General features: G+C 43.3%; 1 protein-coding gene across 1 annotated transcript; it reads right to left on the bottom strand.

The window, feature by feature from the left end:
• Window positions 1–1,350: 1,350 nt before the first annotated feature.
• On the bottom strand, window positions 1,351–1,642 carry LOC105480152 (small EDRK-rich factor 2-like). Its single transcript, XM_071090503.1, has one exon. It carries the CDS (start codon window positions 1,607–1,609, stop codon window positions 1,430–1,432), a length of 180 nt encoding a protein of 59 aa, XP_070946604.1. The 5' UTR covers window positions 1,610–1,642; the 3' UTR covers window positions 1,351–1,429.
• Window positions 1,643–16,170: the final 14,528 nt, after the last annotated feature.

The raw sequence follows: 16,170 nt of genomic DNA, 5'->3' as shown, positions 1-16,170 counted from the left end.
GATTCTGTGGGTCAGTAATTTTGAGAGGACACAGGGTGGTTGGCTTGCCTCTGCTCCACAACGTCTGGGATCTCAGCAAGAAGAGACCCACATAGCTGGAAGGTGGGTCATCTGGGGGTTTCATCCCCCATATGTCTGTTATGGGGCTGGGATAACTGAAGCTGCCTGTCAGCTGGTGTGCTTCCACAGGGATTCTCCATACGACGTGTGATGACTGGGCTCCTAGAGGAAATATCTGGAGAATAAGTAGTCCGAGATAACCAGGTGGAAGCATCATCAGCTTTTTGACCTAGTCTTAGAGGTTACATCGCAGCACTTCTGTCAGATTCTGTGACTAAAGAACCCATAATTCTTCCCCAGATTAAAGAGCGTAGACTCCAGCTCTTCAGGCAATGCTTTAAAAACACCACAGGCATCTTTCTTTGATGGGGTTTTACATGTCTTCTCTTTATCTGTGCTTGGCTTTCTTTTATTCAACAAAATATTGGCAGAGCTCTTACCTATGTCACACAGTGTGTTAAACACTGAAGATGTAATAACAAACAAGAGAGAGATGATTCCTACCCTCATGGAACCGACTTTTTTTTTTTTTGAGACAGAGTCTTGCTCTTGTTGCCCAGGCTGCAGTGCAATGGCATGATCTCAGCTCACTGCAATCTCTGCCTCCCAGGTTCGAGTGATTCTCCTGCCTCAGCCTCCCGAGTAGCTGGGATTACAGACACCTGCCATCACACCTGGCTAATTTTTGTATTTTCAGTAGAGACAGGGTTTTGCCATGTTGGCCAGGCTGGTCTCAAGCTCCTGACCTTGTGATCTGCCCACTTTGGCCTCCCAGAGTGCTGGGATTACAGGCATTAGCCACCGCACCCGGCCGAAACCGACTATCTTAAAAGGGAAATAGAGTAAACAGATGATCACAAAAATAATGCAGTTTTTTTTTTTCTATTCAGCTATGTTTTCTTCCCTTATTTCTCTGATGATGACTTCCACATTGTCAGCCTTCTCTATTTCCTATAGTTTCCTTATTGTTTTCACTTCAATTTTTCTAATCTATGTTCTAAGTCTTTTAGTTTTTCTTGCATTGTTTTGTGCCTTTTTAGTTTTGTTTTGAATCTCTGTGCAAATGCCCTGTGATTTGTGTTTCTTTCTTTCTTTTTTTTTTCAAGGAATTACAAAGCTACTTTTAATACCTTGGGGTGAGCCCTACAGGAATAAAAAACACTGGGAAGGGGTAACCCCCTCACCCCTGGGAGTGGCCCAGGGGAAGAGAGGCTACCTGAGGGGAAGGAAGCACAAAAGGGACCCGCTGCAGACGCAGGGCAAAGGGAATGCCATTGGTGCTGGGACCTGTGAGCACTACAGGAGCGTGGTGGGACTGGCTCCAGGCACACAGGCGAAAGGTAAGAGGGTTGGACACGAAGCCACAAAGCTACTTGGGTTCCTCCTTCTTCTCGTTTGCCTGTTTTTGCTTCTGCTGCATGATCTCCGAGTCCCTCTGCTTGCGGGCGGCAGCAGAAAGCCCGTCATCTCGGCGCTGTCCCTTAACCGAGTCGCTCTGCTTTTTCATATTCTTCTGGTGGGCGAGCTCACGCTGGTTACCGCGGGGCATGGCAACCGCAGCGGCTCCGACCTGCCTCCGTTACGTCCCCCTGTGATTTGTGTTTCTGGCTTGCTGTTTCTTCTCAATCACTTATTTGCTCAGTGACATCTATTCAAGTTTGTATTGCTTTTCTTGATGTTTTTGGCTCTTTTGTTCACCTCCAACATATGATATGCCTACTATGTTTCAGGCACTGCGCTGAGTAGGTGGATAGATAGCTCTGCGCAGCCTCTGCCTCAGGCAGGAAACACTCTTTAGCAAAGGAGCACAGACTCTGAGGTCAAGTACATGGAGCCTGCAGTTTAGCTTCATCACTTACTAGTTGGATCCATACTTGATAGATTTCATAGCCCTGTCCTCTTTTTCCTCCTGAGGAGGGTAATACCTCACATAATTAGTACAGTGCCTGGAACTGTACTGATTGTAGAGCCTTAATATACATCTATTCCTTTATGGAATTCAGTGGAGAGTTAAATCAACATATTCAAAACAATGTGAAAGAGTTAATATAAAGGCGTGTATATAAGATGTTTGGTGAACAGAGAGATGGTACCTACCTTAGCCTGGCATCTTGAAAAATTTCCTATAGAATAGCAATTCTCATCTTGGGACGAGTGGAGGGGGAAGGGATACAGAAGCTGCTGTGGGGAATCTTTAATCTGAAGGGGAGAGACTGAAAACAATTCAATATTATAAGACTTTTATATTTGGAGAAGTAAAAAGAACTTTCATAATCTATAATTAATAATTTATAAAAAGTAAATATAGGCTGGGTGCAGTGACTCACATTTGTAATCCCAGCACTTTGGGAAGCTGAGGCAGGCAGATCATTTGAGGTCAGGAGTTCCAGACCAGCCTGGCCAACATGGTGAAACCCCGTCTCTACTAAACATACAAAAAAAAAAAAAAAAAATGGCTGGGCACATTGGCTCATGCCTGTAATCCCAGCACTTTGGGAGGCTGAGGTGGGTGGATCACCTGAGGTCAGAAGTTCAAGACCAACTTGACCAACATGATGAAACCCCATCTCTACTAAAATAAAAAAATTAGCTGGGCATGGTGACACACAACTGTAATCCCAGCTATTTGGGAGGCTGAGGCAGGAGAATTGCTTGAACCTGGAAGACAGAGGTTGGAGTTAGCTGAGATTGTGTCACTGCACTCCAACCTGGGTGACAGAGTCCTCTGTCTCAAAAAAAAAAAAAAAGTAAATATAAAATCATCTCAGATGGTGGAGATATTCAGAAGGTAGATTATAAATTTTGTTTATCAGCAATTCTCAGAAGGAAATAGAGTTTCATGGGAAGGCTATTATGAGATATTTGTATATATTATTTAGGAGTATGGTTTTTAAAAGATTGAGAAACTTCACTATAATAGGTAATGACCAAGCTAAGCCTTGAATAACAAGTAAGGAATTAGCCAGGTGGAAAAGAGAGGAAGATGAAATTCCAGGTAGCAGAAACAGCCCTTACAAGGGCTCAGGGCTGTGACCAGAGATGGGCTGTTCTGAGGACTGTAAGTAGTTCTACATGGCTGTGAGTGAATGGTAGAAGATGAGCATGGAGAGGTTGGCAAGGGCCAAATCTCAAAGTATTTACATGCTCTACTAAGGGAACTATACTGAAAAAAATTGGGAACCATTGAAGAATTTTGAGGGAGGGAATGACAAACAGATTTGCTTTTCTCGTAGTACCAACAAATTTCCTTTCATGGTCATAATTTCTTCTTTAATCTTTTGGAAAGCAGTAGGTGTGGGTTTATTGACCCTGGCTTGAGTCAGCTGGTATTGGTATTTCTGCCCTGGTAGATGCCCTCCTCCCCATACTGACTTTCTCTTTCTCTTACAGATTTTGATACTTTTTGATTATGTGATTGGACCTAAATAGTTATGCTGTTTTGAAGCTGATCTTACTGAATTGTTGTTACCTCTCAGATGTCATCATTTTACTTTTTTTGGTGAGTTTATCTAGAAAGCGTTGAGTTTACTGGGAGGTAGCAAGAGGAAGAGGAAAAAAAAAATCTTTCTAGTTCAAATAACTTACTTGATTCTGTGCTTTGCCCTGCATGACTCTGAGCAAGTCACAACCTCTCTGAGCTTCAGTTTCTTCACTAATAATATTCACTGCGTAACCCTGTTGTGGGAATGAGAGAAATTATTCTCTAAGTGCCTGAATCATGCAGGTGTTCAATAACGATAAACTCTGCAAGTGTCCTCAGTGCCCCACCCTATCCTTGCAGCACTCAATGTTCCGATATAATCAACAGCTTCTAACTGCAAGCACCTGTGACTCTCTGCCTGAGGGCTTGCACTAGCCACAGAGATGTGATGGACCCTTGCTTGGGGCAGGCTGAAAATGCCAAGGAGATAATGCCCCCAGGAGCAGCCCTTTCAACCAAGATGAATGAGAGTTGGGAGATTAAAACTCCTTTCTTGTCCTCTGTGAGACAAACCTGAAGCCTGCTCCCCACATTCTCCCAGAGGTCCCATGGAGTTGTCTTCAATGGTAACCTCACTGAAGTGCCCTATATTGGCTTCTTTCTCTTCTCAGCCTCACTTCCCCACTCTCCTACCAGTGATTACCTCCCAAATAAACAACTTGCCCTCAAATCCTTGTATCACAGGCTGGGTGCAGTGGCTCATGCCTATGATCCCAGCACTTTGGGAGGTCGAGGCAGATGGATCATCTGAGGTCGGGAGTTCAAGACCAGCCTGGCCAAGATGGTGAAATCCTGTCTCTACTAAAAATACAAAAGTTAGCTAGGCATGGTGGCGCATGCTTGTAATCCCAGCTACTAGGGTGGCTGAGGCAGAGAATTGCTTGAACCTGGGAGGCAGAGGTTGCAGTGAGCCGAGATCGCACCACTGCACTTTAGCCTGGGCGACAGATCGAGAACCTGTCTCAAAAAAAAAAAAAAAAAAAAAAAATCCTTGTATCACAATCTGCTTCTGGGGGAATGCAGCAGAAAACAGTAGCAATTATTCATTTATTCAATAGCTATTGAATGTAGACGATGTGTCAGGTACCACTTGCAACTACTGTTCCCTCCTCCTGGAAACTCCTGCACCTAGGATTTTCAGTTTCTTGAATTTTAAACAATTATATTATTAAAAATTAAAGGAAAAAGGTAAATTCTTTCCTGTAATCTCAACAGCTTAGCACAAAAGCTGCTCTTATTTCTTCCTATTCCTACCTATTCTTCACCCATGTGTGCACACATTTCACTGGTGCAACGGTAGGCACAAGCTGGTATTCTGTGATTTATTTTTCTACTCAGCTCCTTACCATGCTTATTTTCCTTAGCCTTCAAAATTAACATTTTAATGGTTGTGTTATATCCTGTTGTCCTATTGTAGGACACTGCAATGTTTAATTTTATATGTCAGCTTGAGTAGGCCACAGGATGCCCAGAGATTTGGTCAAATATCATTCTGGGTGCTTCTGGATGCAATTAACATTTAAATCAGTAGACCAAGTAAAGCAGATTGCCCTCCCTAATAGGGGTGGGCCTCATCCAATCAATTGGAGGCCTGAAGAGAACAAATAGCCTAACCCTCCCCTGAGTAAGACAGAATCTCTCCTGCCTGACTGCCTTCCAACTGGAACGCTGGCATTTTCCCGTCTTCTGGCTCAAACCAAAACACCAGCTCTTCCTGAGTCTGCCAGCTTTCAAATTCAAACTACCCATCAGGTCTCCTGGGTCTCCAGCTTGCTAACCCACTGCAGGTCTTAGAAATTGTCAGCCTCCATAATCATGTGACCCAATTCCTTTTAATAAATCTCTCTCTTTCTCTCTCTCTCCCTCTCTTTCTACATACATCTATATATGTATATATAGAGAATATATATGCATATGTATATATGCATATATATTCTGATTTCCTGTTTGTTTCTCTTGAAAGCTCTATTATAGACATGTAGGTTGTTTTTTAAATTTTTTTTCCAATTATGGCTAGAACTGCACATCAAGTTTTTTTTTTTTTTTTTTGGTGAGACAGGGTCTCACTCTGTTGCCCAGGCTGGAATGCAGTGGGGCAATCATAGCATCATAGCTCACTACAGCCTTGAACTCCTGGCCTCAAGTGATCCTCCCATCTCAGCCTCAGTAGCTGAGACTAGAGGTAAGCACTATGGCACCTGGCTAATTTTTTATTTTGTATTTTTTTTGAGACAGAGTCTCGCTTTGTCGCCCAGGCTGGAGTGCGGTGGCGAGATCTCGGCTCCCTGCAAGCTCCGCCTCCCGGGTTCACGCCATTCTCCTGCCTCAACCTCCCGAGCAGGTCGGACTACAGGCGCCCGCCACCATGCCTGGCTAATTTTTTGTATTTTTAGTAGAGACGGGGTTTCACCGTGTTAGCCAGGATGGTCTCGATCTCCTGACCTCGTGATCCGCCCGCCTTGGCCTCCCAAAGTGCTGGGATTACAGGCGTGAGTCACTGCGCCCGGCCTTTTTTTTTTTTTTTTTTTTTGAGACAGAGTCTTGCTCTGTCCCCCAGGCTGGAGTACAGTGGTGTAATCTCAGCTCACTGCAACCTCCGCCTCCCGGGTTTAAGCGATGCTTCTGCCTCAGCTTCCTGAGTAGCTAGGACCACAGGCATGCGCCACCATGCCTGGCTAGTTTTTGTATTTTTAGTAGAGACAGGGTTTCACCATGTTGGCCAGCTGGTCTCGAACTCCTGACCTTGTGATCTGCCTGCCTCAGCCTCCCAAAGTGCTAGAATTACAGGTGTGAGCCACCGCGCCCAGCTGCAAGTGGCTAATTTTTAAATATTTTATACAGATGTGGTCTCATTTTGTTGTCTATGCTGGTATACATAACGTCTGTTATTTATTTTTGAGACAAAGTCTGGCTCTGTTGCCCACGCTGAAGAGCAGTGGTACAATCTTGGCTCACCACAACCTCCGACTCCCGGGATCAAGTGATTCTCCTGCCTCAGCTTCTAGAGTAGCTGGGATTACAAGCACGCACCACTATGCCCAGCTAATTTTTTGTATTTTTAGTAGAGACGAGATTTCACCATGTTGGCCAGGCTGGTCTTGAACACCTGACCTCAGGTGATCCACCTGCCTTGGCCACCCAAAGTGCTGAGATTACAGGCGTGAGCCACTGCACCTGGCCTATTTATTTATTTTTTGAGATGGAGTCTCTCTCTGTTGCTTAGGCTGGAGTGCAGTGATTTCAGCTCACTGCAACCTCTACTTCCCAGGTTCAAGCGATTCTCCTGCCTCAGCCACCTGAGTAGCTGGGACTATAGATGCGTGCCACCATGTCTTGCTAATTTTTGTAGTTTTAGTAGAGATGGGGTTTTACCACCATGCCTGGGCCAGGCACGGTGACTCAAGCCTGTACTCCCAAGCTGGTCTTGAACTCCTGACCTCAAGTGATCCACCAGCCTCAGCCTCCCTAACTTCTGGAACTACAGGTGTGAGCCACCATGCCTGGCCAAGTCTTTATGTCTGTAACTTATTCTTTTTGTCTTTAATTTAATTTAATTTTATCTTTTTGAGACGGAGTCTCACTCTGTCTCCCAGCCTGGAGGACCATTGCACAATCTTGGCTCACTGTAACCTCCACCTCCCGGGTTCAAGCAATTCTCTTGCCTCAGCCTCCCTAGTAGCTGGGATTACAGGCGCCCATCACCACGCCCAGCTAATTTTTGTATTTTTAGTAGAGATGGGGGTTTTACCATGTTGGCCAGGCTAGCCTCGAACTCCTGACCTCAAGTGATCTGCCTGCCTTGGCCTCCCAAAGTGCTAGGATTACAGGCGTGAGCCACTGCGCCTGGCCAATTTTCTTTATTTTAAATGAGCAGTACTTAACTATTATACCAATTAAAAAGATGTCCCTGCCACAATGAAACCCACTGTTACACATTTCTTGTATGTCCTTCAAGTAGACTGGGCCCATATATCACACAAATGGCAGCATAGTCTCCACACTGTTCTATGCTTTTCCATTCAATGGTATACCTTGGCATTCTTTTCTTTTTTTATTAAGTCTCTTTTCCCCTAGCTTTATTGAGGTATAATTTATAAATAAAAATCATACATATTTAAGGTATACAATATGTGTTTTTTAAAAATATGAAACAGCATTTTATTTAATATATTATTAGATTTCTTAAAGATGTAAATAACTGAAGTAAACTTAGTTTATATTACTTGTATGAATTCGTTTACATTTTATCCTCAGTCTTGAAAAACTTTTAGCTAGGTAAGCAATTTCATATTGATAGATACTTTAACTCAGAACTTTGTGTTAGATTCTTATTTTGTATTTTAAATTAAGAGGGAACATGTGCTGGTTTGCTACAAGGCTATATTGCATCATGCTAAGGTTTGGTTTCTATTGCCCCTGTCACCCAGATGGTGAACATAGTACCCAATAGTACCCAAAAGGAAGTTTTTCAGCCATTATCTCCCTTCTTCCCTCCCTTCTTTTGGAGTCCCCAGTGCCTACTATTTCCGTCTTTATGTCTGTGTTTACTTAAGGTTTGGCTCCCACTTATAAGCAAGAAAATGTGATATTTGGTTTTCTGTTTGTTAATTTGCTTAGGATAATGGCCTCCACCTGCATCCATGTTGCTGCAAAGGACACGATTTCATTCTCTTTTATGGCTGCATAGTATTCCATGGTGTGTATGTACCACAATACCAAAAAAAATCCAATCCACTGGGCCAGGCACGGTGGCTCAAGCCTGTAATCCCAGCACTTTGGGAGACCAAGGCAGGTGGATCACCTGAGGTTAGGAGTTTGAGACCAGCCTAGCCAACATGGGGAAACCCCATCCTTACTAAAAATACAAAAATTAGCAGGGCATGGTGGTGTGTGTCTGTAATCCCAGCTACTTGGGAGGCTGAGGCAGAAGAATTGCTTGAACCCAAGAGGCAGAGGTTGCAGTGAGCTGGGATCACGCCATTGCATTCCAGACTGGGCAACAAGAACGAGACTCTGTATCAAAAAAAAAAAAAAAAAAATCCAATCCACTGTTGATGGGCACCTAGGTTGATTCCATGTCTCTGCTATAGTGAATGTCCTGCAATAAACATAAAAGTGCATGTGTTTTTTTGTTTTTGTTTTTGTTTTGTAGAATGATTTATTTACTTGTTGAGATGGAGTTTTGTTCTTTTTGTCCAGGCTGGAGTGTAATGGCATGATCTTGGCTCACTGCAACCTCCGCCTCCTGGGTTCAAGCGATTCTCCTGCCTCAGCCTCCCGAGTAGCTGGGACTACAGGTACCCACCACCAAACCCGACTAACTTTATATTTTTAGTAGAGACAGGGTTTCGCCATGTTGGCCAGGCTGGTCTCGAACTCCTGACCTCAGGTGATCCGCCTACCTTGGCCTCCCAAAGTGCTAGGATTACAGGCATGAGCCACCAAGCCCAGCCTGGATGATTTATTTTCCTTTGTGTATATACTCAGTAATGGATTTGCTGGGTTAAATGGTAGTTCTATTTTTGTTCTTCGAAAATCTCCGAACTGTTTTCCGCAGTGGGTGAATTAATTTACATTCCCAACAACAATGTATAAGCATTCCCTTTTCTCTGCAGCCTCAGCAACATCTGTTGTTTTCTGATTTTTTAATAATAGCCCTTCTGACTGGTGTAAGATGGTATCTTGTTGTGATTTTGATTTGTGTTTCTCTGATGATTAGTGATTTTAAACATTTTTATTTTTTATTTTTATTTTTGAGAGAGAGAGTCTTGTTCTGTTGCCCATGCTGGAGTGCAGTGGTGTGATCTTGGCTCACTGCAACCTCTGCTTCTTGGGTTCAAGTGGTTCTCCTGCCTCAGCCTCCCGAGTAGCTGAGACTACAGGTACCTGCCACCATACCCGGTTAATTTTTGTATTTTAGTAGAGACGGGATTTCACCATGCTGGTCAGGCTCGCCTTGAACTCCTGACCTCAAATGATCCTCCAGCTTTGGCCTCCCAAAGTTCTGGGATTACAGGCGTTAGCCACCATGCCCGGCCTGAACATTTTTAAATAGTATGTTGGCCACTTGAATGTCTTCTTTCTGTTGTAGTTGTTGTTGCTGCTCAGGTGATTCTCTCATCTCAGCCTACCTAGTAGCTGGGATTACAGGGGTGTGCCACAACCACCGGCTAATTATTTGTATTTTTACAGGGTTTTGCCACGTTTCCCAGGCTGGTCTCCAACTCCTGGGCTCAAGCAATCCTCCTGCCATGGCCTCTCAGAGTGCCAAAATTACTGGTGTGGGCCACCATGCACAGGCTGTATGCCTTCTTTTGATTGTCTGTTCATGTCCTTTGCCCACTTTTTAATTTATTTTTTATTTTTTGAGACAAAGTCTTGATCTGTCACCCAAGCTGGAGGGCAGTGACTTGATCTTGGCTCACTGCAACCTCTACATCCTGGGTTCAAATGATTCTCCTGTCTCAGCCTCCAAAGTAGCTGGGATTACAGGTGCCCATCATCACACCTGGCTAATTTTTGTATTTTTAGTAGGGATGGGGTTTCACCACATTGGTCAGGCTGGTCTCGAACTCCTGACCTCAAGTGATCTGCCCACCTCGGCCTCCCAAAGTGCTGGGATTACAGGCATGAGCCACCACACCCAGCCATTTGCCCACATTTTAATGGGGTTGTTTTTTGCTTGTTAATTTCTTACAGGTTCTGCATATCAGACTTTTGTTGAATGTATAGTTTGCAAATATTTCCTCCCATTTTGTAGGTTGTCTGTTTACTCTGTTGATGGGTTGTTTTGCTGTGCAGAATCTTATTAGTTGAATTAGATCACACTTGTCAATTTTTGTCTTTATTGCTATTGCTTTTGAGGACTTAGCCTTAAATTCTTTGCTTAGGCCAATATCCAAAAGGGTATTTTCTAGGTTTGAGGTCTCACTTTTAAATCTTTAACCCATCTTGAATTAATTTTTGTATATGGTGAGAGGAAAAAAGTCCAATTTTACTCTTCTGCATATGCTCAGCCATTTTTCTCAGCACTATTTCTTGAATAAGGAGTCCTTTCTCCATTGCTTATTTTTGTTGACTTCGTCCAAAATCAGTTGGTTGTAGGTATTTTTGTTTTTTTTCTTTATGGAGTTTTGCTGTCACCCAGGCTGGAGTGCAGTGGCATGATCTCGGCTCACTGCAACTTCCACCTCCCAGGTTCAAGCAATTTTCCTGCCTCAGCCTCTTGAGTAGCTGGGATTACAGACATCCACCACCACGCCCGGCTAATTTTTGAATTTTTAGTAGAGATGGGGTTTTAGCATGTTGCCCAGGCTGGTCTTGAACTCCTGACCTCAGGTGATCCACCTGGCTCGGCCTCCCAAAGTGCTGGGTTTACAGGCGTGAGCCACCTCGCCCGGCCCCTTAGCCACTTTTATGACAGGTTTTCCTCAGTTCCTTCAGGTTCCCTCACTGCTATATTTTGTGGCAAATTTCAACATTCCAGTATAGGGATTCTTCCCGAGGCAGACTAATCAATATCTTCCTTCTCTACTCATTCACTTAGTCACTTTTTAGCCACTTGACAAATGTTTACTGAGTATTTACTATGCGCTGAGCTCTATGCCAAGCCACAGCATAGAATGCTGAGCAAAATAGGCCATATCCCTGCTTTCTTAAAGCTCAGTCTAGGGAAACAGAGGAACTGAACCAGAAATTTCAGAGTAGTCAGATGAGCGAGGTAAAGGAAGATGTCTGGAGTGCAATAGACCACACAGGAGGAAGAAGCTGGCCCAGGAAGGCTTCCTGAAGAAAGTGTCACCTAAGCTAAGACCTGGAGAATGAGGAAGGAATTAGACCGGTGAAAGGACTCTGGAAAGTTTCTCTGGCAGGAGATGACAGGAGATAGTGGAGAGAAGAAGAGAAAGTTTAACATGAAGAAAGCTTAGTGGACTGGAGAGATGAGGCTGGCAAAGTTGGCAAAGTCAGGCCATGGAGGCCTCATGGATTTTTGTCCTGGAGCCAAAGGAAAACCACTGTTTTCTGTTAATTACTTCAGTTTGGTGTTTTCTCCATCCTTTTCTATCTTTTGGATTATTTGAATATTTTATCTATTGAATTTTTTGCTATATTTCCTGTATCATATAGGGCTTGTTCTAGGGATCACAGTATGCATGTTTAACTTTTCACAGCCAATTTAGAATTTATATTGTATGATTTAATTTTATTTATTATTATTATTTTGAGACAGAGCCTTGCTCTGTTATCCCGGCCGGAGTTCTGTGGTGTGATCTTGGCTCACTGCAATCTCCACCTCCCAGGTTCAAGCGGTTCTCCTGCCTCCACCTCCTGAGTAGCCGAGACTACAGGAGCACACCACCACGCCTGGCTGATGTTTGTATTTTTAGTAGAGATGGGGTTTCACCATGTTGGCCAGGTTGGTCTCAAATTCCTGACCTCAGGTGATCTGCCCACCTCGGCTTCCCAAAGTGCCGGGATTACAGGCATAAGCTACTGCACCTGGCCATATATTGTATCATTTTATATAAAAGGTAGGGTTGAGCATGGTGGGACACACCTGTAATCCCAGCTCGCTGAGAGACTGAGCAGGAGGATGGCTGAGGCCAGGCGTTCAAGGCTGAAGTGAGCTATGATCACACTACTGCATTCCAGCATGGGCAACAGAGCAAGGTCCTGTCTAAATAAATAAATGGTGGAACTGGCCAGGCGCGGTGGCTCAAGCCTGTAATCCCAGCACTTTGGAAGGCCGAGGCGGGCAGATCACGAAGTCAGGAGATCGAGACCATCCTGGCTAACACGGTGAAACCCCGTCTCTACTAAAAATACAGAAAAAAAGAAATAAGCCAGGCGTGGTGGCGGGCACCTATGGTCCCAGCTACTCCAGAGGCTGAGGCAGGAGAATGGCGTGAACCTGGGAAGCGGAGCTTGCGGTGAGCTGAGATCGCGCCACTGCACTCCAGCCTGGGCAACAGAGTGAGACTCCATCTCAAAAAAAAAAAAAATAATAATAATAAATAAATAAATAAATGGCAGAACCTTGAAACCTCATTAGTCTGCCCACCCCCACCATCCTTTATGCAACATTGTCATATATATTACTTCCATATACATTAGAAATCCTACAAGGAACTCTTACAATTTTTGCTTTAAACCGTCCTTTTTAAATAAATAGGAAAAAAGTATTTTGTATTTATCCACATATTTGCCATTTTTTATGGTCTCCATTTCTTCCTGAAAATTATCTTCAGTTTAGTATCAATTGCCTTCAGCCTGCAGAATTTCCTTTAGCATTTTTTTTAAGACAGGGTCTCAGGCTGGGTGTTGTGGCTCATGCCTGTAATCCCAGCACTTTGGGAGGCTGAGGTGGGTGGGTCACTTGAGGCCAGGAGTTTGAGACCAGCCCGGCCAACATGGTGAAACCCTGTCTCTACTAAAAAATACAAAAAATTAGCCAGGTGTGGTGGTGGGTGTCATAATTCCAGCTACTCAGGAGGCTGAGCCAGGAGACTCACTTGAACCTGGGAGGTGACGGTTGCAGTGAACTGAGATTGCACCACTGAACTACAGCCTGGACCACAGAATGACACCCTGTTTCCAAAAAAAAAAAAAAAAAAAGAAAAAAGAAAAAGACAGATTCTCACTCTGCCGCCCAGGCTGGACTGCAGTGGCATGATTATGGCTCACTGCAGCCTCAACTTCCTGGGTGGGAGTGATTCTCCCACCTCAGCTTCCTAAGTAGCTGGGACTACAGGAGCATGCCACCACACCTGACTAAGTTTTCGTATATTTTTTGTAGAGATGAGGTTTCATCATGTTGCCCAGGCTGGTCTCGAACTCCTGGGTTCAAGCAATCCACCCACCTCAGCCTCCCAAAGTGTTGAGATTACAGTGATGAGCCCCTTTAGTGTTTCTTTTTTTTTTTTTTCTTTTCTTTTTTGAGATAGAGTCTTGCTATGTCACCCAGGCTGGAGTGCAGTGGCTCACTGCAACCTCCGCCTCCCGGGTTCAAGTGATTCTCCTGCGTCAGCCTCCTGAGTAGCTGGAATTACAGGCATGCACCACCATGCCTGGCTAATTTTTGTATTTTTAGTAAAGACAGTGTTTCACCATGTTGGTCAGGCTGGTCTTGAACTTCTGACTTCATGATCTGCCTGCTTCAGCCTCCCAAAGTGTAGTGTTTCTTATAGTGTAGTCTTGTTAATAACAAATTACCTCATTTTTTTTTTTTTTAATCTGAAGGGTAATTCTTTCACTTTTATTGTTGGAATATATTTTTTGCTGAATATGTAATTCTGGGCTGATGATTTATTTTTCAGAATTTAAAACATATTGTTTTACTGTCTCCATAAAATTTCTACTAAAAGTAATTAGTCACTCAAATCATTGTTACCCTGTATGTAATGTTTTCATGATTTTCCCTTTATCTTTTTCCAGAATTTTGACTATGCTGCTTCTAAGCATAATTTTCTTTAGAGTTTGTAGCTTGGATTTCACTGACTTTCTTTAATCTGTAAATTTATAATTTTCACTAAATAAAAACAAATGGCTGATTTCTAAAACTTTCTCTTTGCTTCATTCTCTCTTTCCTTTGATAATAGATATATTGGACATTTTATATTGTCCCACAAGAGCTCTGTTTGTTTTTTCAATATTTTTTCATTTGTTCTTCAGATTGGATTTTTTCAAGCTTCCTGGGTTGTTCCTCTGTCATCTATATTCTCCTGTTAAAATCATCCAGTGAGATTTTAATTTCAGAAGTTGTATATTTCAGTTCTAGAATTTCTATTTGGTTCTTTGATATGGTCCCTATTTACCCCCTAAGGTTCCTATCTTTTCACTTATTGTGAGTATATTTTCCTTTACTTCTTTGAACATAGTTATAATAGCTGTTAAATCCCTATCTACTAATTTTAAGTTTTGAGTGTTCTCACCATTGGTCTCTGTTGATGTCATATTTTCCTGAGTCTTCAGACAAGGTATCCTAGACCTTGTCACTGCTACCTTGTAGAGATTCTGAATTATTTTATATTCTCTAAAGAACATGGGTAATTTAAAAACAGAGAACCAATTTGAGTTGAACTTAAACTGTAAACTCCATATCTTTGATGGCAGCTCAAATTGTTTTGTTCTTAGCTCACATCTGTCTCATGCCTATGTGGTTCAGGGGTCAAACAGAGTTTTGGACAGACTTTATACACAGAATTTATCACCATTCCAATATGAGTTTTTCCTTTCTGGGATTCTACCTTCCCCTCCCCAGCACCAGAGGATTCCCTGAATTTTGTCTGGTGGTGTTTTAGCAAGCGTTCTGTCTGTTGTAGTCACTACATGCAATGCTGACTATGGTCTGACTTCAGGAAAAAAGCTCTATAAATGGATAATTTACCCTGTGATGTTCCTTTTTTTTTCCTCTGAGTGTTGACTCCTCTCCAGAATCTGCCTGCTTTTGTTTACTCTAAAATGCCTTCAAGTTTTGTGTTGTATTTTGTCTGGAGTTTATAGTAATCTGTGCAAGAACTGTGTCTGCTAAGAGCCACTTAGCCATACATTCTATAGTTTATTCTTGTTTTTGAATCGTATGCTTAGAATAAATTCCCAGGGTTTGGATTTATTTTAAAATGTATAAAATTTTATGTCTTATGGTATGCTTGCTCATAGCTATTTCTTATTAAATATTAATATTTAGAGAATGTCCTTTAAGTCTCTTTCTTTTTCCTTCCTTCCTCTCTCTCTCTCTGTCTCTCTCTCTCTCTCTCTCTTTCTTTCTTTCTTTCTTGAGACAGAGTCTCACTCTGTCACCCAGGCTAGAGTGCAGTGGCACAATCTTGGCTCACTGCAACCTCTGCCTCCCGGGTTCAAGCGATTCTTTTACCTCAGCCCCCTGAGTAGCTGGGACTATAGGCATGTGCCACCATGCCCGACTAATTTTTTATTATTTGTAGAGATGGGGTTTTGCCATGTGGGCCAGGTCGAACCCCTGACCTCAAGTGATCTGCCAACCTTGGCCTCCCAAAGTTCTAGGATTACATGCATGAGCCACCATGCCCAGTCTATTTATTTGTTTCATTGTGTTTCTTTGTTTTTGTTTTTGGTTTTTTTTGCGATGGAGTTTTGCTCTTGTTGCCCAGGCTAGAGTGCAATGGTGCAACCTCAGCTCACCACAAAGTCTGCCTCGTGGGTTCAAGCAATTCTCCTGCTTCAGCCTCCCGAGTAGCTGGGATTATAGGCATGCACCACCATGCCCAGCTAATTTTGTATTTTTAGTAGAGATGGAGTTTCTCCATGTTGGTCAGGCTGGTCTTGAACTCCCGACCTCAGGTGATCCACCCACCTTGGCCTCCCAAAGTGCTGGGATTATAGGTGTGAGCCACCACACTGGCTTTGTTTTGTTTTTTGTTTTTGAGACAGAGTCTCACTCTGTTGCCCAGGCTGGAGTGTAGTGGAACAATGTTGGCTCACTGCAACCTCCACCTCCCAGGTTCAAGTGATTCTCCTGCCTCAACCTCCCAAGTAACTGAGATTACAGGTGCCCACCACCACGTGAGCTAATTTTTGTATTTTTAGTGGAGACGGAGTTTCACCATATTGGCCAGGCTGGTCTCAAACTCCTGACCTCACGTGATCCACCA

Source organism: Macaca nemestrina, chromosome 2 (assembly GCF_043159975.1).
Source record: "Macaca nemestrina isolate mMacNem1 chromosome 2, mMacNem.hap1, whole genome shotgun sequence".
NCBI lineage: Eukaryota > Metazoa > Chordata > Mammalia > Primates > Cercopithecidae > Macaca > Macaca nemestrina.
Note: the sequence above shows the minus strand (reverse complement) of the source record. Positions and strands in the feature narration are given on the sequence as shown.